General features: G+C 40.4%; 1 protein-coding gene across 2 annotated transcripts in view; it reads left to right on the top strand.

Moving 5' to 3' along the window:
- The window catches only part of USH2A (usherin), a 546,480-nt gene that overhangs the window by 519,542 nt on the left and 3,204 nt on the right, over positions 1–23,734 (top strand). The window contains exons 65-71 of one of the 2 annotated variants that reach the window (XM_060754269.2): positions 5,058–5,267; positions 5,812–6,050; positions 8,448–8,665; positions 10,182–10,358; positions 10,875–10,958; positions 13,470–13,714; positions 19,253–19,354. In XM_060754269.2, coding sequence (XP_060610252.2) covers positions 5,058–5,267; positions 5,812–6,050; positions 8,448–8,665; positions 10,182–10,358; positions 10,875–10,958; positions 13,470–13,714; positions 19,253–19,354 — 1,275 coding nt within the window. The remainder of the gene's footprint in view (positions 1–5,057; positions 5,268–5,811; positions 6,051–8,447; positions 8,666–10,181; positions 10,359–10,874; positions 10,959–13,469; positions 13,715–19,252; positions 19,355–23,734) is intronic. The other variant, XM_060754270.2, reaches the window with a different exon arrangement.

Raw genomic sequence — 23,734 nt, 5'->3', positions numbered from 1 at the left:
TCAAGTATCCCAAATGATCAGACTAAGGGCCTTTCCAGGCAGGCTGTTATCCCAGGAACATCCTGGGGACCTATCTACACACACCCCAGAAAGTGTATGCTTTCTGGGGTGGGTGTCCAGATGTTCTTCCGGGAATGCCCAGGACACCGTAACCCCCTCCCAGGAGCCCCCAAAACACAGTAAACAAGAAAATAACTCACCCCGACTCCATGAGGTGGCTGTCAGAGTTCTCCTGATGCATACAAATGACATGCCAGGAAAAGCGGGGGGGGGGGGGGGTGATGACCAGAGTGATTTAAACTATGGGAATACTGTCTGGATTGCAGTATTCTACAGTCCAGACACTGGAAGTAGTGGGTTTATCCTGCACCTTCCAAGAAAGCATGGAGTAAACATGCTATCAAATTAATTTGCAACAAACCAGGGGTTTCCTGGTTTGTGGTGAATTAATTCGGGTTTGTCCAGGACAGGCCCCTTTTTGTAGCAGAAGTTTCATTAAAGGGGCTGTCCTGAGTTGTCTGAGCATTTTCCCTTCTTTTTTGTTTTTGTTTTTATCCATTCTTCCTAGCATAGTGGTCCAGATGTGTATGCACCATGCAGAGTGAAATCCTAACTGGTCAAGATGACCAAAGGCAAGAGCTGATATTTTGCAATGGCACTGAAACCAAATCTCTCACAGTTTTGTTGCTATGTCCCTTCAAGCTCACTGACTTACATTGACCCTTGGATTTGGATTTACTTGGCTCCTCCTTCATCCTGCCTTTTATCTCCCCCCCCCCCCCCTCGGTTCTTCTTACAGCTGATTTATCTATCAGGGAATTTGTTCTTAAACAGTGGTTCAGTGGTTCTCAGCTGTGTCCCCAGATGTTTTGGCCTTCATCTCCCAGAAATCCTAACAATTGGAAAACTGGCTGGGATTTCTGGGAGTTGTAGGCCAAAACACCTCGGGATCCACAGGTTGAGAACCACTCTTCTAGAAGAAGAAGATTATATTCCTAAAACAGACAAATGGGATAATGGTAGCATGAGGGCAGTTCAATTAGTACAGGGGGCTATTGTCTGCCTCTAACTACCAATGTCTTTAGGTTATAGTTGTACTGCAAATCTGTTTTATGAAGGCATTGTTGTTCCTTGCATGATCATGCAACATTGCCATGTTTGCAGGTATTGTGCAGTTATATACAGTAAGACTGCAAAGCTAGAATGGATGACCCACATACCTTCTGCTTCAAATCCTGATTTGTAGAATCCCCTTTGGGTAATTGTCAAGAGCACTGATCTCATAAAGAGTGAGTGCATGACAGATCAGAAAGGTGAAAAGAATATTGCTTTAGTCTAGAAAGAAAATCACAGTTAAACTTGATGAAGAGTTACAATTTACTGTAGATATTCATGAATAAGTTGACCTCATGTATAAGTCAAATTCAGATTTTGGATCCAAAATTATGGATTTTAACATGACCAATGGTTTGTTTTCCCCTTTTGTTTTCAGAGAAGTTTTCATTACTTCACAAGGAATGAGAAAATGTGTCAATTTTATTTTCCTCTATTCACTTTTTTTAAGCCTGAGGTTCTTCATTCTCTGCATATGAAGCAATTTGTGAACTATACTTTAACATGGACTGGACTGAAATTTCTCCCCATCTGACCTATTCAAATTCAATAGCTTTCAGCATGGAGAAGGCCATATTTTACCTGTTGGCTGTGTCCCCATTAAATATATCGAGAAAACAGCTGAATACACAGACATTCAAACCCATCTATCCTACAGTTAGATAGATTCAAAATCCTGGCTCTGTATGGATGAATCTGGGAATTTGAGTTTATCCATTCATTTTTAAAGAAAAACACCATATTTCTATATAGAGAAATTTATAGATTTTGATATTTTTAAAATATAAAAATGAACTCAAAAATTCTTAAGGAATATTTGAGAGCTGAAGCAGACAAAGGATGTGGTCCTTGTACATCTTTGCACACAGCCATGTGGATCAGCTAAAGCTTCACTGGACCTCATTATCTCTGTACATACCTCCCAGTTAGGGAGAGGTCTTGCACTGAAATATTTCCACATTGGGATTTCTGCAACTATGTCCCTCCTCCAGATACTTAGTATAATTAAAAATAGAACCACTGAAAGATAATATCAAAAAATACATTTTATTGATATAAGATAGACAGGACTAACTTAATCCTTAATTGACTATTGAATAAAAGTTGAGTTAAAATTTCAAATTCTAGAACTATCATTTTCTTTTTTTTAACCTATCCAGTATTATGGAAAAATGGTTGGAATAGGGGATAGAATAGAATACTGACAGATACGCTATTTGAGACAAAAATATGTTTAAAATATGAATAAATCTTATGTCACCCAGAGTAACATGTATAATCTCATTTATTTGGATTTACACAGTTCTGTGAAGCCAACAATCCAGGATTACATATTAGTTTTTTTAGGGTAGAGGATTGGTTTTGTGATTTTATTTTCTGAGTAATGCTATCTATCATCTAAAATTGCATTTGTGTCTCCTCCAATAATAACAATAGTTTCTGCAAACTTTTCAAACTTATGCATTCAATCCTTCCTAAATTCTATTTGTTGTGTGTTGGGTGCATAATAAGTGGCTGGTGTTAATTTTATTCCCGCAAATGCACCTTTCACCAAAACAAATCCACCACTTTTATTTCTGTACCTTCACTCTACTGAGTGCCTTGTACATCAAATGTTAATTCAATTTTGGTTCCAGGTTGCAACAGACCAAAATGTGGAAAAGGTAAAGGGGATGTATGTGAGGAACTGTTATTAAAAATGAATGAGCCAGAATTCAGTACTGGATTCAGAAGTGATGATTCATAAAGTGAGCATGATAATTGAGAATTAATTACATTGGTTAGATAATTACAATATTTCACTGATTATAGGTCCCCCCCCCTTCCATCTTCTTGGGTGGTCATATGAATTCATAAGTCATATTTAAGAATACTTCACAGAGACTGCTCTGCTGAAATTATTCATCTTGGGTCTTTTTATTGGTTTTTTATCTTGTGATATGGCAGACATTCTAGAAACTAGAATGTCTAGATTGCTGCTCTCTTGAAGTCTTTCCTCTATTTGGAGATTGATCAAGAATTCCTACCAATGTGTTTGACAGTCTGGAAGGGTATTCCTGTTTTCCATTTTAAAGGAAATCTAGATTGTGCCCCCCAAATGTACAAGGGATCACATAAGAGCATGCTTTGCTGCAGTCAGAACTGCTCAACATGAAAGCTTACTAAGGAATACTTAATACTAAAAATCACACAGACAGTCCCCTTGTATTGCCATTTAGATCTATCATTCTGATTGATCACTGTGTGTTTCGCTATTATTGAGCCTAATTTAACCCTATATACTCACACATCCATCTACTCCATCTATTGTACCTGACACTATACAAATTACTTACTCATGCAAATGATGACCTAAGTTAACCTTTTATGCTATTCGTGTTTAATTATACAAATGGTATTTGATAAATAAGATTATACATCCTCCCATATGTTTATTCTCCCCTTGATGAAAGTGAAATTTAATTTTCATGCAGATTTGTGAGCAGCCATATTTAATAAGTGCTGAGTTTCATATAGTGTGCAGATCACCTAGTTTTGGGAAGCTGACAAAAACAAATTCAGTAGGCGTAGTTCACAAAGAGAAGCTGTATTTAATCAGGTGCAGTTCCAAGGAACGTACCTTGGAGTCCTAGAACTGGATCCCACTTCCTGTAGGTGTTGATTGAAAAAAACAAAATGAAACTTTTGGCAAAAGTGGTACAAGTAAGAGAAAATATGCTGACTTAAGTGTTCTTCTTAAGAGGATATTTTTATATCAAGCAGTAATTGAATATTACTCTTGGATCAATTTCATTAATACTGCCCTCTGCAATTACATTGGATGTTACTGAATGAAAATGAGAAAGCAAAGTATTAGGGCTTCATCACATGCAGGAATCCCCCCCCCCCCCCCGGTGCCATTTCATCAGCTTCCGTGGCAAAATGGCAGGGGTGACAGGTGACTCTGTCACCCTACATGTCGTTTCATCATCACATTGCTTTCCCTCATCACATAGGAAAAGCTTTGCTGAAGTGGCACAGATCTGTCCTGGCTCCATTGGACCAGCACAACACGAGCTAGCTCCCATGTTTGGAGGGAAGCTTCCTAGGCACAACTTCAGAGAAAAGCTGGGACATTTTTATGGCCACTGAAAGAGGGGGATTACAGGGTAATCTAGTCTGTCTCTGCCAGTTGGAAGATATGGATTTGCAGGATAATAATAACTTTATTTATATTCTGGCCTATCTCCCCAAGAGGACTCAGGGTGGATTCCAGTTTAACAATGGCAAACATTCAATGCCAACATAAAACACACAATACCAACATAAAATCCCAGGAAACCCCCACATATAAAAGTAACATTAAAGCCTAACATCAAATTAAGACCTAACATTAGTAAATTAAACCTGACACCAATAAATTGAACTACACATAATCAGACAAAATTCTATAATACCATAAATCTAAACAAAACATCAACATTAGTGTACAGTTAGTGGGTATGAGGCAAAAACTCAGGACAAAAGTCCTGACCTGAAAAATGTGTAGAATTGTAGAATTGGAAAGGATCCAAGCCATTTAGTATAATCCTCTGCTATGCAAGAATACACAACTAAAGAAGCCCTGGTAGGTGTTTGATGCTCTTCCAAACACTGCTAAATAGAATAGAAATGTGTATGTGTCATTTGTTTGCCTTAATTTATTATTATTACTACAGCTACTATTTGAATGACATACTATGTGCAACTGTGCTTGAGATTTAAGGTACCATGCTTTACATTACCAAGGCTAGTCACAAAGGATCATCTGTAGGTCTCAGGTTTTGGCCCTGAAATTTCAGGGTCTATGATAGTCCTGATCTGGCAATCCTCTTCCAGCTTATGAATGTGGTTCTCAACTCCAGAGATTGCTTTAAAGCTGTTCTGAATGCTGTGGTTTGAATGTTATTATTTGTGTTTTTAAGGTTTGGTCAGTAAACTCTGCAGGTCGGACTGGTAGCAGTTGGACCCAGTGTAAGACAGGACCAGCTCCTCCTCAAGGACTTCATGCACCCCTTTTTGACACAGTGGCTTCTACTTCAGCTGTAGTGAACATTAGCCCCCCTCTTAAACCAAATGGAATAGTCAGTCTTTACAGACTATTCTCAAACAGTACCAAAGGAAGAGATGTTGTGGTAAGTATTTGTCAAATACTTTCTCTCTGGTTTAATGTATATTTAATACATATTTTGTATGTAGAATGTATGTAGAAGACCTTCATTATTCTTTAATACTACATAATATGCTAGAGTTAGTAACAATATGTTATTTCAGCACATCTTAACACACAACATTACTGGGGTTCAGGGCACAATCAGGCCTTTATGATATACCACAGAAGGCTAAAATAATTGACTTTTGATTATATAAGTTAAATGGACTAAGGGAGCATGCTTTATATCAGGATGGAGGGCATGCTGGCATCAATGTACTTTCTAGCATAATTTGGGGAAAGAAGACCATATTATAGATTTATTGACTAATAAAAGAAGTCACATCCTTGAGTTTCCAAGATCTGAATTGGGCTGGTTGCTGTAAGTTGAAGCCAGCCCAGCATGATGGCAAATTACAACAGAAACTAAACTTCACCTTAGTTCATCCACTTCATGACTCCAGTATTCCCACATTACTTAAATTAATCTGTTTTTTTCCCCTTCTATCTTGCTTTGGTCCTATCAGCTGTCTGAAGGAACCTCAACCCAGCAGACAATCCATGGACTCAAGCCTTTTACCACCTATTCTGTTGGAGTTGAAGCCTGCACTTGTATCAACTGTTGCAGCAAAGGACCATTAGCAGAGATCACCACCCAGCCAGCTCCACCTTCACAACAACCTCCACCCAATATATATAATGTGACCTCAAGGACCGCTTTTTTTTGGTGGGATGCACCCCAGGAACCCAATGGTATTGTGAAAAGGTAACTGCAAGAGTAGTGTCGATGGTGACGATAAAATCTATGTTAATTAAAATACAGGCAGTCCCCAAGTTGCAAACACCTAACTTACAAAGAACTCATAGTTAAGAATGGGGATGAGACAACAGAAAGTGAGAAAAATCTACCCCTAGGGAGGGAAATTCACTCCTGAAAGAGTTATTATGGGGAAAGGGTGTCTCAACTGAAGTTTTATCGCCAATCCTTGTTTTCACAACAAGCCAAGTTTTTCAAAGTCCAATTATCACATATCAATTATCTTTAATTATATATTGGCTGCAGTCAGACTTAAAAATGTACCAGTTCCTACTTCCATACAAATTCAACTTAAGAATAAACCTACAGAACACATATTCATCATAACTTGAGGACTGCCTATGCATTACTTGTTTTGAAATAGTTGTGTTCTGTTTTCTAGATTACCTTTAAAAGTCACACATTGCACTAATACCTAGAAAGAAGTTTGAGCCTTTAAAAAATTGCATGTGGGAAAAGGCCTTGGGATATTGATGACTATTTGAACTAGACAATATATTTTCATGTAAAATTGTCTTTTTTTCTTTTCAGAGACGGTATCTTGATTGAAAAAAATGGGTAGATTTATAGAATAATCTAGAATCCCAGAGATTCCTGAGTTGACCTGTTTGGTTGAGAGAGGGGTGAAAAAAATTCTGTTCTGCTACTCAGGGTTACACTCCCCCTGAAGCCACAGGTCCGCAGTTTGGGTGTCCTCCTGGATTCTTCGCTTACACTTGAGGCTCAGGTGTCGGCGGTATCCGGGAGGGCCTTTGCACAACTGAGACTTGTGCGCCAGCTGCGACCGTACCTCGTGAAGGCAGATCTGGCCGGGGTGGTCCACGCCTTGGTCACCTCTAGAATGGACTACTGCAATGCGCTCTACGTGGGGCTGCCCTTGAAGACGGCTCGGAAACTACAATTGGTCCAGCGGGCAGCAGCCAGGATGCTAACTGGAGCTCATTATCAAGAGAGGTCAACCCTCTTGTTCAAGGAGCTCCACTGGCTGCCATTTATTTTCCGAGCCCAATTCAAGGTGCAGGTGCTCACCTACAAAGCCCTGAACAGTTTGGGACCACCCTACCTGCGTGACCGCATTTCCATCTACGAACCCACACGCTCACTCCGGTCATCGGGGGAGGCCCTGCTCGTGATCCCACCTACGTCGCAAGCGCGCTTGGTGGGGACGCGAGACAGGGCCTTCTCTGTGGCGGCCCCCCGACTTTGGAATGCCCTTCCAAAAGAGCTTCGTCAGGCCCCTACTCTGGCAGTTTTCAGAAGGAACCTAAAAACTTGGCTGTTCCGATGTGCCTTCGCAGATTAGGAATCCCCATCCCAAGTCCTAGATGCACTTTAGCACAACCAATGCTGCTGCACACCACACTTTTAATCCCACGTTCCTCCTGCCATCTCAGCACTTTTAACCCTGTACCCCATTGCGCTGGCCGAACCAGTTTTAATAGTGTCTTGATGTATTGTCATTGTGGTTATTTTGCTTAATTGTTTTGATTTGCTTTGTTTATTGTTGTGTTATGTTTTATTGTATTGTGTTTTGAGGCTTCGGCCCGTGTAAGCCGCATCGAGTCCTGCGGGAGATGCTAGCGGGGTACAAATAAAGTTAATAATAATAATAATAATAAATATAGCATTGGTTAGATTCTGGATTTAATCAAATGTCTTTGATTAATGCAATGACATCTGTGTTGGGCTAGAGTTTATGTATAGCTCCCATTTGCCCATTATTGATAAGTAGACAAAATAAGTAATTGGTCTATTACCATTTGTGTATAGCACCTTGTTGGATCAGAAGAACTATATCTTCATAAATGCACACCAAACTAATAAATACTAAAATTCAGCATTTTGTTGATACCTCCAGTCTTATTTCTTTTCTTAAACAAACAGAAAGGAATATCAGACTCTAACACAACCAGGCAAATTATTTGTTCTTTTTCATATATAACAGTCATAGAAAAATTACACATATGTAGCAACTTTGCATCTAGAAATCTGATGCTGATACAACAGAGGAAGTCAAAACATATTTAGACTCACAATGCATCAGTATATCCAACAATTTGCTGCTGATTTCTCATAATATAACACTGGAGACATTTTTGTTCATCTCTAGTATTTCAGGATGAGTTGCTCAAAGGATGTCAGTGATGCTTCATTTTCATATTGACATATAATTTAATTGTAACTAATTATATATAGTACTGTTAATTAGAATATTGTAGAATTCTGAAACACTTAAGTTGGAAACAGGTACTTCCCATTGATCAGCAGCTAAACACTAATATGAAAAGCAAAGCAGTACTTATCAATTTTGTATTTCTCATCTGTATCTATAATTGTTCCCTTCAGGTATGAACTCCACATGCATTCCTCCTGCCCTTCTCCTTTACAACCATCAGTAAGGACTTGCAAACCTGGTCCAGTTGAAGTTAAATATATAGGAAATGACCAGCATTCCAATGTGAGTGATCTACAGCCTTATACAACCTACAAGCTAAGAGTGGTGTCCTATAATTCAGTGGGTAGCACATCTTCAGAATGGATCAGCTTTACTACAAAAAAAGAGGGTGAGTTTACATGAGCAAGTACAGATAGATAGATAGATAGATAGATAGATAGATAGATAGATAGATAGATAGGCTGGTTTTCACCACTGTTAAGAACACACTCACCCTGACTAGGGACCATGGAAAGAACTGATCTCACATGAATCCTCTAATATATTACTGGAAGTGATGCCCAGAAAAGGTTTAGTATCCCTTATCCAAAATGCTTCAGATAGCTGTGATTGCAAATACAATATATGTTTATGTATAAGTCAACCTCATGTATAAACTGAGGGGAGATTTTGGGGCAAAAATTACGGATTCGGATATGATCCATGGATAAGTCAAAGGGGAAGGTACCAATGCTAGCTAAGAGGCTCAGTTGCTCCTTGTGCCACCACCATTTTCCTGCCCAGGCATTCTGAAAAGCCAGAAGTGACCTGTGATCGCATGAGTAGAGGGGGTTGATGTTTTTTTTAGGTACTTCATAGATGGGCTAAGTTCTTGCCTTTCACCACTCTACTTAGAGAAGAGGATGGTTCCTTTTTTGTGATAACTGTTAAGATATAATATTCACATTGATCCAAGAATCAATCAACCCAGATTTTTGGGTTCGTTTTGTAACCAAAATTTCTAGATTTATACATGAGTAGTATATAGGGTACATGCATAATGAGATATCTTGGACCTGTCTAATCAGAAAATTCACTTATGTTACATAACACCTTATACATGTAACTAGGTGGTAATTTTATACACAATATTTTTCATAATTTCATTAAACAAAGCTAGGATATATTGAACCACTTGACAGTAAAGGTGTCACTTTCGCAACTATCCATGTGGACAATTTTAGATTTTGGGGGATTTTGGATTTTGGAATTCCAGAAAAGGGATGCTCAACCTACATGTATACTCTGGCGTAGCAACTTAAAACCTATATCATCAACATTTGATGCCCATTTGGTTTTCTAATGAATCAGTTTAGGAAAAATATGAACCTGTCAAAATTTCCTGTCATAAAAGTGTGCATTTCAGGAAACACAGATGCAATTTAAAGACACTTTTTACTGGAGTGGGGTGTGTGTTTATACTTATTCACCTCCTATTAAAAATTGCCTTTGTGATCTAAGTCACTCTCCTAGCCTCTCAGAAGTCTATTCCTGCTTCATTTTATAGGGAAGTTGGATGAAGTAAGAACACTTGGCACATCAGGGAAGGTTGCATTTTGTGAAAGAACAATTTTCCCGATGCTAGAAAGTGATGTTGTAAGGATTACTGAATGTATATGAAATGTATTGAACACTGTAAAGTGCTCAGAATAAATGCCACATAGTGGTGTGTCCCATTTTCCAGCTGCAGAAACCCACAAGGAAATAAATTGATTCTCCACAGTGGTGCCCATATAGTATCTTTTTCTCTTCATAGTTGAGTCAGAAAAAAGTGGGATGCAGTGTTTATATTGACGTGCTTAATCTCTAAAATCTAAAGGCGTTTCCCTGCATTTATATAAACTTTTTTTGTTCCTGTTTTTCAGTACCTCAATATGAAGCTCCATTTACAGTTGTCAGCAATTTATCTACCATCTACCTTGACTGGAGTCACACCTTCCTACTGAATGGACCGCTGAAGGAATATGTGCTAATGGAGGGAGGGCAGCGCATCTACAGTGGCTTTGACACCAGGCTATATTTGCCAAGGACATCAGACAAAAGTCAGTTTGAGTCTCACAATTCTCTGATTTTAGGGAAACATGTTTCATGTGTGTTACATTTTACTTACTTACTTACTTACACGTTCACATCTTGCCGTGTAACTAAAAAACTCAGGGTAGTAGACAATAAAAACCACTTGAACAATATAAAACAATATGAACAGTAAAACAAAGTTTGTTTTGAAAAGCAAAACATATATGGAATGATTTAGCAAGCTAAAAGAAGACCATGTCAGACCAGCTAAAACAGTTTTAAATTATTTTAAACCACACACATAGGCATTTTTTTCAAAAATAATTAACATTGCACCCCACTGTAATATTTAGTGAACAACCATGTTTTATTTGGTAGCAAAATTATAACAATGTCCTTTTATTTGATGGCAAAATGATAGCAATGTTGTTGCCATCAGGCCTAAGGTGAGCGTTTCATAACAGATAGGTAGAATGAGAATTGATAGACATAAAAATGATGTTTGAAATATTTGAAGTGTTTTAACAATCCCATTTTTTCAGCCTATTTATTCCAGGTTTCATGCACTACAGATGAAGGGAGCGCAGTAACACCAGTGATCAAATACAACACTGCTGCAGGACTTGGTAAATAGTTCAAGGCACATGTGGACCATTCATTGTATGTAGATTTATAAACAACCATTAGCAATTACTATTAAATGCATTAGAATAGATATTTGAGAAAGAGTGCTATTATCTCCATTAAATCTGTGTTCTTTAACTACCTGGCAACTAAATCAGGTCCAGAACGTAAATGGAAAACACCAGTGAATCTTGCTGACAACTGTCATCATCCCAAAATTGTGGGCTGAGATTCTGCATTGTAGAAATGTATTACTTCAACCAACTAGAGAATGAATCCACTTTAAATCTGGTTGCTGCCTCCTGCAGAATTCTGGGGTTTGTAGTTTAAGGAGGAGCCTTTAACATCCTCATTAAACTACAAACCCCAGAATTCTGCAAAAGGCAGAAACCAGATTTAAAGCGGATTCATTCTCTTGTTGTTCTGTTTCTTATTGTGATATGGCCTAAGGGCTAATCAATAAAATTACTTACTTACTTACTCTAGTGTGATGAGGTAGCTAGAGTCAAAATGTCATATGGAGAGCTACAATACATTTCCCCTCTTACCACCATCTCCTAAAACCCACCTTTTAGCTACAGGGGATCTCTATGCAGCCTAATAGTGATTAGTAGGGAGTATGGGGCATTGGAGAAGTATCTGATTATGTCCCCTATGGACTCTAGTTTATCCCTGGTTCTGTACTCAAAGACAAGATACATTTGGTGGGGGGGAGGGGGGTCTTTTGCTCCAAGGACTGATCTGGGAAGCATATCTGGCTCCTCTTCTGGTCTTGGCGTGCAAATATGGTGGATGGCCAAAGTCTTTCAGTCACCTTTGTTCATACGTTAGGACATCATGTCACAAGATGGGGAAACTGATACCATCCTGTAAGGGCAGTGAGAATGCCAAACTACTTGTCTGATAGTGAATTATGTGAGTAATTTAAAATAATAGAGTCAAAGAGTCAAAGAGGCCGAAAGGACCATCCAATCACATGTCCTGCCATGCAGTTTGACCCTATATTATCCTGCCCTTGCATGTAGACAAACTAGGAACAGTTTTTCTTTTGTAAATTGCAACTGTAAAAATATCCCAAGATCAGCTGGAATGTATTGAGAAAAAAGTATTTGTATAAAAAAGTATTTGTATAAAGCTTGAATATCCCTTATCTGAAATTCATGGCATCAGATGTGTTTTGGATTTTGGATATGGAGTGTGTGTGTGGAATAGCTATATTTGCATATACATACATAATGAGACATCTTAAAAATAGAACCCACGTCTAAACATGAAGTTAATTTAAGTTTCATATACACCTTTTGGACATAGTTTGTAGGTAATTTTATACAATATTTTAATATGTGTAATATTGTGCATGAAACCAAGTTGCTGTACTATTCAGAATTACTGAACCATCGGAAATCAAATGTGTCACTATTTTACCCACCCATGTGGATGATTTTGGAATTACAAATAAGGAGTGCATGTCTTAATTTCAAGGGAAGTCTCCATCAGTGACTTGAAATGAAATGGGTGAGATTTGATGGGATCATGGTAGGGACTGGGAGAAAGAAAGCTAACTCCTCCTTACCTCCTCCCCCAGCCCCATGGTCCCAAGGCTGCTCTGAATTCTTGGCGATTGCTATGTATGTAACAAAAATAGGCACAGCAATTGCATTAATACAATTAGCATTACATCTAGGCTGTTCCCAAGTTGGAGCCTGCACACAGCTAAATGTGACCTTGAAGAAACAATTAGGAGAAATGGAAAAGAAAGATCAGTCTCCATTCATTCATAAGCTGGGAGAGTGGCCTAGAATGTTGTGCAACCCCTTTCTCCCTGATGTTCTTCCGTGCCAGTTTTTTCTACTGATGTACACGTATTCAGAAAGCATTGTTTTCTGCTAGCAAAACAAAAGTAAGTGGCTTGTAACACACACTTTTATTTTGCTACAAATTTGGCGGGGAGCCACTTTCTGATTGTTTATGTTTATGTTATCCCTCCTCACCTTTTTTAAAAATGCTGCCTTCCCAGACGTTCCTGCTTTTACTTTTTAAAAAGAGGCCTCAAGGGTTGCATTGACCACAGGCATTCTAGTTCCTTTGGCTTAAGCACAAAAAAGCTTTTTGCAACATACCTTCTACAAATGCGCACGCACACAGGCCTGTTAATTGTTCCAGCTGTTCAAGGTTACTTTGATGAATTTGCCTCAGCTTTGACATATACCCCCTCCCTGCCTTCTCCTACCTGCTAGGTGCCAATGCATGGGTGATTTCCCACCCAAGCAGCCATGCCAGGACTTAAAACACGGTCTCCAGAGTGCTGTAAGCTTTGTGTTCTACCCACTAGCATACTGAGCCATTGTAGCATCTCAAAAACATGAGTGGAGTGTGTGATAAACTGCCACCAACATCTTTCCAACACTTTATAAAATCAAATAAAGGGAGCGAATAGATCGTGCAACATTCTATTTCTAAAATAACATCTCCCTCACTTCCTGTGTTTCTTTTCTCTTCCTTGAATTTCACAGGTCCTATATTAACAACTCCAGGAAAAAATCATGAAGCAGAGAAGCAGCAGCCAATATTCTACACAGAGCTGTGGTTTATAGTCCTGATGTCTGTCCTTGGCTTGATCCTTCTGGCAGTTTTCCTGTCCCTAATTCTACAGAGGAAAATCAGTAAGCAGCCATTTGCACGAGAAAGGCCTCCTTTAGTCCCACTTCAAAAGAGGATGTCACCAATGAGTGTCTACTCACAAGGAGAAACCCACATGGTAAGAAACACAAGCTGAAGGTTGCTTCACAAAGGGAGTCGTTGTGAACGTATAATCTGTATTATTGTGTCCATGCATGTATACAGAGGTATGTGCACTTTCTTGAAATGTTCGAATAAATAAAAACTGGGGCACTTGTGGTGAAGCAAGATCAGAGTGTGGTCAGGATTTCAAAAACTATTGATGAGGGAGAACACATAAGCTAGGAGAGGCTACAGCAGTTTGCTTGCACCCAAGTCTACAGAGAATGGCAGCATTCCACCCCTTTCTTCCCTCTTCTTCTTCTTTTTTTTTCTGAGTGAATTGAGTACAAATTTTGGCAGCTCTTACCGTAACAATGACTCGAAGCATCCATGCAATCATGTTTTAGTGGTCAAACTGCTGAGTCCCATGCTCAAATCCCCATTAGGGAAATACACTTAGTGACCTTGGACAAGTCATACTGTCACAGCCTTGGACGAAAGCAATCCTAAATCAGTTCCAGCAGAAATGGATTGTGTTTTGATGTAACACAAACATCACCTCCAAATAAGGTCTTATATACCACCCTTGAGCACATTCCACAGATTGGTGGCAGAGCTTTACCCAACATCAGTGTCTAAAGAACCTTAGTTTCTAACTGCAGCCCTGTAGCAAGTTACTCCTGCTCTTGACATAATAACATAGGCAAACATACTCAGAATGTGGATTTCCTTACTAGCTGATGTGGACTGGGGAACTCGATAATATAGTGAAATGCCTATGTTTGGAGGCTGCAATTTTGGTTAGATTCCCATATTGACATAATGTCTTCATTTGCCCTTTTTCTCACCTGCTGATGCCATAGTTTTAATGTGCTTAATTTTAGTAAAATCATGTGTAAATTAGAGAAGTCTCACTCTCAGAATATGGGGCTTTGTAAAGTTACTAAACTTGACGAAGGAAGCAGAGTTTTTACTGGTGTCTTGTGCCTTTCTAAAGGATCTATTGCAGAATTATATAGCTAGCCATTTCTCTGATCCCCACATGTGCTATGTTCTCTCCCCCTTCCTCCCCCCATTTCAAACTGAACAGCATGCTTAAATGTTTCTGTCATTTTCACAGCTGAGGCCTTTGTTAAAAGCCTTTTAAAGACTACCGCAAGTCGACAATTTTAATTTTTATGTAGACCCTTAAGGACCTGTCAGTGCCATGGCTACTCCTAGAGCATTACTGAGTTAGGGGGCCAAGTGGGTGCCTTAAAGGAAAATGTTTGTGTTCCAAGAATGACCCTCCGGAGCCTGGGGATGCTGCTCTCAGCAACATTTCTATGGTGACTAGGGTTGGTTGTAAAGGCTAAATTAGGACCTGCTTAACCAATTTTATTTGAGTTTCTGAAAAAGAAAAATGAGCTTTGAAAATAGGCTTATTTGCCATGAGGGTTTATAGGAATAGTCACTTGTAGCTGAAAGAAACAACCAGGAGCAACAGTCAAAAACTACAGATGTACTTAGGTTAACTGAGTGAAAAGTAGTAAATCTTACAGAAGAAAAAGAAGCAGCTTTGGAGTATTTTGCATGTTTGGTTCTTGCTACTGTGCTGTAGGAGGAGAGGACTTCATTATCTACTGTCTCTGGTCATTCCCAGATACTCATTTTGGTGGTAGTCTAGTAGGGTTCAAAAACGTCTCAAAACATTCTTTTTCAAGAAACCTTTTGGCTGATTGGATTTATTGATATAAATAGATGATGACATTTGGATGGCTTTTAGGAACCCTTGCTTTAAGATTTCTAGTTTTACATTAATACACAAGCTTTAATGTTTTTCAGTACTATCGAATATTTGGTTTTATAATGTATTATGTATTGTTTTAATGTTTGTATTGTGTGTATTTTAGAAGTGCTGCAAGCCGCCATGGGCCCTTGAGTGGGGAAAGGCGGGGTAAAAATCACCTAAATAAATAAATAAATAAAATACTGTAGCATGCTGCCTATATGGAAGTCCAACCTCTAGTTGAGGTTTGGCTATCTTCTGATAGGTAGCAACACTCCAGTCTTTCTAGCTGGGAAATACCTCTCTCAAAGAGAAAATAGTTGTCCATGAATGCTTTTGCTGCTGCTCATGTGGAAAGATTCTGCCTTGGTGTACTTGAAGAGCTCATTCGCAGACAAAAAAAATAGTCCAATCAGTGGATTCATCGGTCGCAGAAAGGCTTATTTATGGGCAGAGACCATAAGGGGTTTTGCATGTGATATGCATGTCTGAAGGATATCCCATTTCCCACTCCCACATTCCAAACCTGACAATGTCTTGAGGAAATAAAACAATTTGGGGGCCCTAAGAGGTGAGATAAAAAAATATCCACACAATGAAGAAATGTATGCACAGGAGGCTTCAAGGAGGTTGATTCTCCATATCATTGTCCACCAGGACAATGAAGAGGGATTGGAGGGTTCCTTAGGGCCCACACTGTGGGTTTTGATGAACTGCATGTGTCTGGGACATGCAATTATCATGTCTACCCAACACAGATGGGAAATGGATTAACAGGAGAGAAAATGAGCCTCTTGGATGCTTTCTCAAAATTCCAAACTACAAATACAGAAACTATGAGGAAGTCCCGAAGGATGACAGCCCTTCCAGCACTGATTTTAAGATGTCTCTGAAGCATCCTGTAAAGGAAAAAAATGCAAGTTTGCCTCTAACCCTAAGCTTTTTATCCCAGTACCCACACTCTCGCCAATTATGAAAGATCGAGAATGTCAGCAAATAACAGCCACAATTTAAACTACTCTGCATATGCATCTTTAAGCAACATAAGTTCACGAGTTCTCATGATTGTGTAACAATGTGTAATGTATGTTGCCGGTGACTAGTGTTGCCAGATTGGATCTGGAATGAGAACTACCAGATTTGAAGTAGGATGAGGAACCACCTTCCAAAAATTCCAAACTACAACTTTCAATACAGCTACAGTTGCCAGAGTTGAAGGCTTCCCTCCCAACACAGCAATTGCCTCCACTGATAGAGGCAGTACGAGAAAGTATAGAGGGGTGCCTAACCTTGTTCATATTGCTGAACACATAATGCCTTTCTGAAATAGGAAATATATATTGAACTCGACACACAAGTCAATAACTGTGAGAAATGGATGTACATGTTTTTGCATGAACTGTATGTTTGTTTCTAGGCAAGTCATCATCCTGTAGTTCCCTGCTCCCCGATGTAACACGAGCACCTGCTTGTCCAGTTTTGATGGATTCATTTCAATTGGTGAAACCCGAGGATGTGGACAAGATACTTGGAGGAATGAGGCCAACCACATGCATCCTGGACCCCTGCCCATCCTGGCTTCTAAAGGAGGCCAGAAGGGGATTGGCTGAGTGGGTTAAGGTGGTGGTTAATGCTTCCCTTCGGGAAGGCAAGTTTCCAGCGAGCTTAAAACAAGCTATAATAAAACCGCTGTTGAAGAAACCATCACTGGACCCCACTAAATTCGACAACTATCGGCCAGTTTCCAATCTCCCCTTCTTGGGCAAAGTCTTGGAACGTGTGGTGGCCTCACAACTCCAGGTATTCTTGGTAGACACGGATTATCTAGACCCGGCACAGTCTGGCTTTAGGCCGGGACATGGTACCGAGACAGCCTTGGTCGCCTTAGTGGATGATCTGCGCCGGGAGCTCGACAGGGGGAGTGTGTCCCTGTTGGTGCTGCTCGACCTCTCAGCGGCCTTCGATACCGTCGACCACGGTATCCTTCTGGGACGCCTCGCAGGGATGGGTCTTGGAGGTACTGTTTTGCAGTGGCTCCGGTCATTCCTGGAGGGTCGATCTCAGAAAGTGTTGTTGGGGGACACCTGTTCAACCCCACAACCATTGTCTTGTGGGGTTCCTCAGGGCTCAATATTGTCTCCCATGTTGTTTAACATCTACATGAAGCCGCTGGGGGAGATCATCCGGAGTTTCGGGGTACGGTGTCATCTGTACGCGGATGATGTCCAACTCTGTCGCTCCTTTCCACCTGCTACTAAGGAGGCTGTCCAGGTCCTGAACCGGTGCCTGGCCGCTGTGACGGTCTGGATGAGGGCGAACAAATTGAAATTGAATCCAGACAAGACAGAGGTACTCCTGGTCAGTCGCAAGGCCGAACAGGGCATAGGGTTACAGCCTGTGTTGGATGGGGCCACACTCCCCCTGAAGACGCAGGTTCGCAGCTTGGGAGTGATCCTGGACTCATCGCTGAGCCTGGAACCCCAGGTTTCGGCGGTGACCAGGGGAGCATTTGCACAGCTAAAGCTTGTGCGCCAGCTGCGCCCATACCTTGGGAAGTCTGACTTGGCCACGGTAGTCCACGCTCTGGTTACATCCCGTTTAGACTACTGCAACGCTCTCTACGTGGGGTTGCCTTTGAAGACAGCTCGGAAGCTCCAACTAGTCCAACGCTCGGCAGCCATGATTTTAACAGGAGCGGAGCGCAGGGAGCATACAACCCCCCTATTGCGCCAACTCCACTGGCTACCGATCTGCTACCGGGCTGAATTCAAAGTGCTGGCGTTGGCCTTTAAAGCCCTAAACGGTTCCGGCCCAAGCTACCTATCTGACTGCATCTCTGCCTATGAACCCACCAGGAGTTTGAGATCTTCCGGGGAGACCCTGCTCTCGATCCCGCCTGCTTCTCAAGCTCGGCTGGCGGGGACGAGAGATAGGGCCTTTTCTGTGGTGGCCCCCCGGCTTTGGAACACCCTCCCCATAGAGGTACGATCAGCCCCTTCGCTGATGGTGTTTCGGAAAAGATTGAAGACATGGATGTTTAAACAAGCATTCGGTTAATCCGTTGTAATGAATTGTGATGACTAAGGATTGGTTATACACGGACGATGAATTTTGGATTACGATTCCAGTTATGAGATGCATAGGATCGTTATTGGTGGCCCAATAATTTGTACTGTATATGTGTTTTATGCTTTTAACTGAATATTGTTTTTAAATGTTGTAAACCGCAATGAGTCGCCGATTTAGGCTGAGATATTAGCGGTATACAAGTGCATTAATAAATAAATAAATAAATAAACACAAAACTAGGTCACTGTTTGGTTGATTGGTGTTAAGGTGGGTTTCAGGAGCATTTACAAATGTGGCAATGATCCCACAATTGCCAATGTGACTCAGAAACTGCTACGCAGTCATACATTTGACTTCTAATATTATACCTAACCAGGTGCCAGCACATGTATTTGAAAACTAGCCACTATTTTTACAAAGGAAAAAAAGAAAGAAAGAAATTTGGTAATTATTAAGATTTGCTATATTATTTTCTCATTTAAAATAAATCTGAAAATGTATTGTATGCTGTTGATTCTGTGCTGGCTAAACACATAGAAGTAGTTTACATTCTAAATCCAGCTTTTGTGGACTTTCTTACTTTGCTATTTTTCTTTATAACCCCTACCTTCTACTGTGGAAGGTAAACTGTCTTAACTGCAGCTCTTTTTCTATCTCCTGCATTTTAACTCCATGTCTTCTGTACTGTCTTGTCTTTCCCTCTCTATTTCTTGTACCTATGATGTTTCAAAAATGCAGAAACCCTCTTTCCCTGATAATCCCTGCCATCAGCCTCCTATTGCTACTCCTTTACAAGTCCCTGTCATCTCATCTTCACAAGTATCACAGAGCTCAGATAAGGTAAGCCTTTGCAATGCATATGTCTGCATAAACATTTCAGAAAGATATATTTCTGAACCACTAGACAATGGCTCTCTCCACTCCACCCCCACCCACCCCATTAGATTCAGGGAGTCGCTCTGTTTTATTATCACTTTCAAGGTCACACGGCATACGGTGCAGATAATTGTAAGTGCCGTTTTTACACCTAACTCAATTACTGGCTTGAATCTGGAACACTCAGCCACTGCAGTCCCATACAAATGCTCCTGAAACTTGCCTCCAAGAACAATAAATTGGCTTTCAGTTGCCATAAGACTTTGCTGCTAACATCTTTCCATGTTTGTGACTCCGTATAATAGGGCAATTCTTCAGCCATTGAGGATCAGCACTGTTTTGCCTGAAAATAGTGAAGGTTTGGGGCCCTCCTCCTAGTTGATGCTATGGATCGCTTAGCTTAGACATTCACAAATGCCTAGTCTTACAATGGGACATGTGTCATGGTATCCAGGTCATGCCGAAATGCTATTAACACCTTTCCTCCCCTTTTAATCTCAGTTTGAGAGGGTTGCCGATACATCTGAATCATCAAGCAGCGTCACTCTCAAAAGCTACACAATGCACTTTGAGGTAGTGATTAGTGTGACAGTATCAGGTGGGGTCTGGGCTACAAAATGCTTGAGTTGTTGGTGTGAAAATTCTTTGCACGGCATTTGCTTTATTGCTGCATGACTAGTAATAGCTGCATGGAGATTACTTCTGAGCATTCACTTCCTTGGTTTGATTATCCATAACAGCTGAGCAGATGAAAAGCTTTTAACTTTCACACAGCTCTGTGCTTCACAAGGCAAATGGGATTTCTGTGAGAAAACTGGTTTGGATTTCTTGGAAACATGAAGAATCATAGACCAAATCTTGGGCATCTGTAGATCCTCGTGGAAAGAGAAAAAGAATAATTGTTCCTGCTAACAAGGCATCCTATAGTGGAAGATTAGGATTGGCAACTTCTTCACAAGGGGCTAAATTCAGCGGCATGTGCCTATTTAGCCCCAATGACCCACTGAGCCGGTGCAGCTCCATGGGTGAAGGGAGGAACTGGTACACGCGGCTACCAGGGCAACACAGGAGGGTTTCCATGTTGCCATTGGAATGCATGCAGGGAAGTCGCATGCACCACGCACGCTCACACTTCCCCCTATCTGATTGCCCTCAGCTGGAGCTGGCAATGTGGAGTGTGGGGTGCCAGGTTCCCCACATCCCCTATGAAGCAAAGCATCTCTGGAGGTCATCTGATGATGTTGTTATAGTCCTCATCAAAGTACTGCTAGATCTAGGATCTAGTTTCTTAACTTCAAAAATGATCACATATCAATTCCATTCTATGTATTGTCAAGACTTTCATGGCCAGAATCACTGGGTTGCTCTAAGTTTTTTGGGCTGTATTGTCATGTTGGTTTCCAACAGACCTCACAACCTTTGAGGATGCCTGCCATAGATGCAGGTGAAATGTCCGGAGAGAATGCTTCTGGAACATGGCCATACAGCCCTTTAAACTTACAGCAACCCATTCCATTCCAGTTGGAAGTTTTGCTTAATTTGTTTTCACATTTGGGGAAATAATTATGGATTTGGATTGATCCATGGATAAGTTGTGGAGTATTCCATGGAGAGAGAGAGAGGTGCTAGTTATGCCTTAGGAGGCCAGTTGCCCCTGGTTACTTCCATTCATATTTTCCCATCCAGACATGCATAAAGGTTGGAAGCAGTGCTGTAACTGAGAGAGTAGAGAGGGTTAGTGTTTCCTTTAGGATCTCTGAGAAAAAAAATAAGCTCTGAGAATTCTCTGAGAAAAAAAATAATCTCCGAACGTATTCTCCCCTATGAACCATCAAGATTATTAAGATCGTCTGGAGAGGCCCTGCTCTCGGTCCCACCGGCCTCGCAAGCGTGCCTGGTGGGGACGAGGGACAGGGCCTTCTCGGTGGTGGCCCCTCGACTCTGGAACTCTCTCCCACTGGAGATCAGAACCGCCCCTTCTATCCTGACATTCAGGAAACAGGTAAAGACGTGGTTATGGAGACAGGCATTCGACGAGTGAGCCAACACCCTGAGATACGGATGGAGGATGATGAACAATGATTTTAGTGTGACGACTGACCATTGTAGTTATTGAATGTAATTGCTGTTTTAATGTTTTATTGTAATATGAATTATGTTTTATTGACTGTATGTGATATTATGGTTGAGTCCCTCAAGAGAGGTGAGAAGGTCGGTATATAAAACTTTTAAATAAATAAATAAATAAATAAATAAGCTCTCACTGTTTGCTACTCTATACAGAGAAGGGGATGGTTTCTTCCTGGGAAGAGTTATGTGCACAATACTTACATTGACACATAGGTGTGTGCGTTTTTGGGAGGCAATTTTTGAATAATATTTCTAGACGTATACACGAATATATAGGGTAGAAGACATTTTGCATATTTTTCTGCTGATTTCTGCGCTTCAGGGCTGTTTTTTTAAGTGTGTGTGTGTGTATACACACACAAACACACATACACACATACACAAACATATTTTTTTTAAAACCACAGAAGTTATATGACCATAAGCAACATTTTGTTCCAACAACAGTACATTGTGAATTTTGTGAATTTGTTCAAAAATTACAAATAAAGATTTCAAAGGATCCTAGGAAAACGCCAGACACAGATGCAGGAGGTGAAACATCAGGAGAAAATGTTGCGAGAACACAGGCATACGGCCCAGAAACCACACAACTCCATTACTCCACATAACTCAAGTGACTGTTTCCGTGAAAGTCTTTGACAGTTACAAACTAAGTTTGCACAAAGTTACAAACTAAATTTGCACAAAAAGGCCTCTGCATGGGAGAGTTAATGGCAGTTGTTCTTTTTCTCAGTTAGGTGTCTTGATCTGTTCAGACAACCTTTTTCATAGAGGGCAAACAACTGTGGGAATTCTTTACAATTGTACCTCTGTAACATTCTAAGGGAATGTAGTTACTGGGGAAGCAATCACATTAGCAAAAGACTTTGTGATACTGCTAATGGGATTGCAACTAACAAGAACCTAGCGGTGTACATTTGGTAAGCAAAGTATGTCATTGTATCTAATCTGTGTAGGGCACTTTGTGTTCCATTGTGGTTAGGACCATATGAAGCTGTCTTGATCAAACAATGACAGCACCTCTACAAAGGTAGAGCCTTCCCAGCCTTTTCTTTAGTTCCTTTTCAACTTTACACCAAAATTGAACATGGGACCTTTTATTTCAGAGTGGGTGTTTCAGCTGTAAGCCTATAATCAAAACTAGGTCAAGAGAAATGAGAACCAGCATGGTGTAGTGATTTGAGTGCTGGAATATGACTTTGGAGACCAAGGGTCTGTATCCCTACTTTTCCATATGGAAACCCACTGGATGACCTTGAACAAGTTACGACCAGAAGAAGGCAAGGGCAGACCCTCTTTTGAACAAAATTTGCCAATAAAATCCTATGATAGTGTCACTTTAGGGTTGCCATAAGTCTGAAATGATTTGAAGGCACACAGTTACAATACTGTATTTTTTCGAGTTGAAGATGTGGTTTCCCCCATCTCTAAAAATGGAATATGTCTTAGAATTGTGATCTATCTATCTATCTATCGGCACACAGTTACAACCGATGGAGTCTCAGAATCGAAGAAAAATGGTAAATATGCAGCTAATGCTATGACTTTTTTTTTTGGCACCTTGGCTCTTTCATCCACCTATTCCAGCAACACCCATATGTGACATTAGGGGTTATCACATAGAATAAGGGACAGGGTTTCTGTTCTTGCAATGGTTATGTAGAAGAAGAGATTTCAGTGAGTTCCCTCTATTAAAAACCATTAGGAGGACTTAAGTCTTCCCTTATTTCACTTGGCAGCCCTATTGGAATGGAAGGCATATTTGCCACTTTCCTATGCCCCAGTCTATCTGTTCCTTTCTGTGGAAAACAAGATGGATTGTGAGTTTTGTGTGATTACAGCCTTGTCTCTTGGGTTTGCGGTGCTTGTGGTGTTTCTTGCTGTGTATATTCTTTGCAGCCTAGGTAACAAGACATGCTGAGATCAAATTATGTCAAAGCAGCAAACAGGATTTCAATAGACACAACTTGTGATATCTGTATTTTTAAATATATATTTTTAAAATATGACTGATCCATGTGTTTTAGGGGAGAAAACAACTAATTCAACTATGAACCAACGGCCCGACTCACCTTGCAGGCGTTGTGCACCAAAAGGTGTTGTCGGAATGGAATGGCAGTCCTAATGGTGACATGCATGTGTTGCATGCTTAACAGAGATCACCTTGTAAAACTGCACTGCAGAAGGCTATAGTTCCCACAGGGAGCAATA

The sequence above is a fragment of the Anolis sagrei genome, chromosome 1, assembly GCF_037176765.1.
Source record: "Anolis sagrei isolate rAnoSag1 chromosome 1, rAnoSag1.mat, whole genome shotgun sequence".
In the NCBI taxonomy this organism is placed as follows: domain Eukaryota; kingdom Metazoa; phylum Chordata; class Lepidosauria; order Squamata; family Dactyloidae; genus Anolis; species Anolis sagrei.
This window is presented reverse-complemented; position numbering and strand designations above follow the sequence as displayed.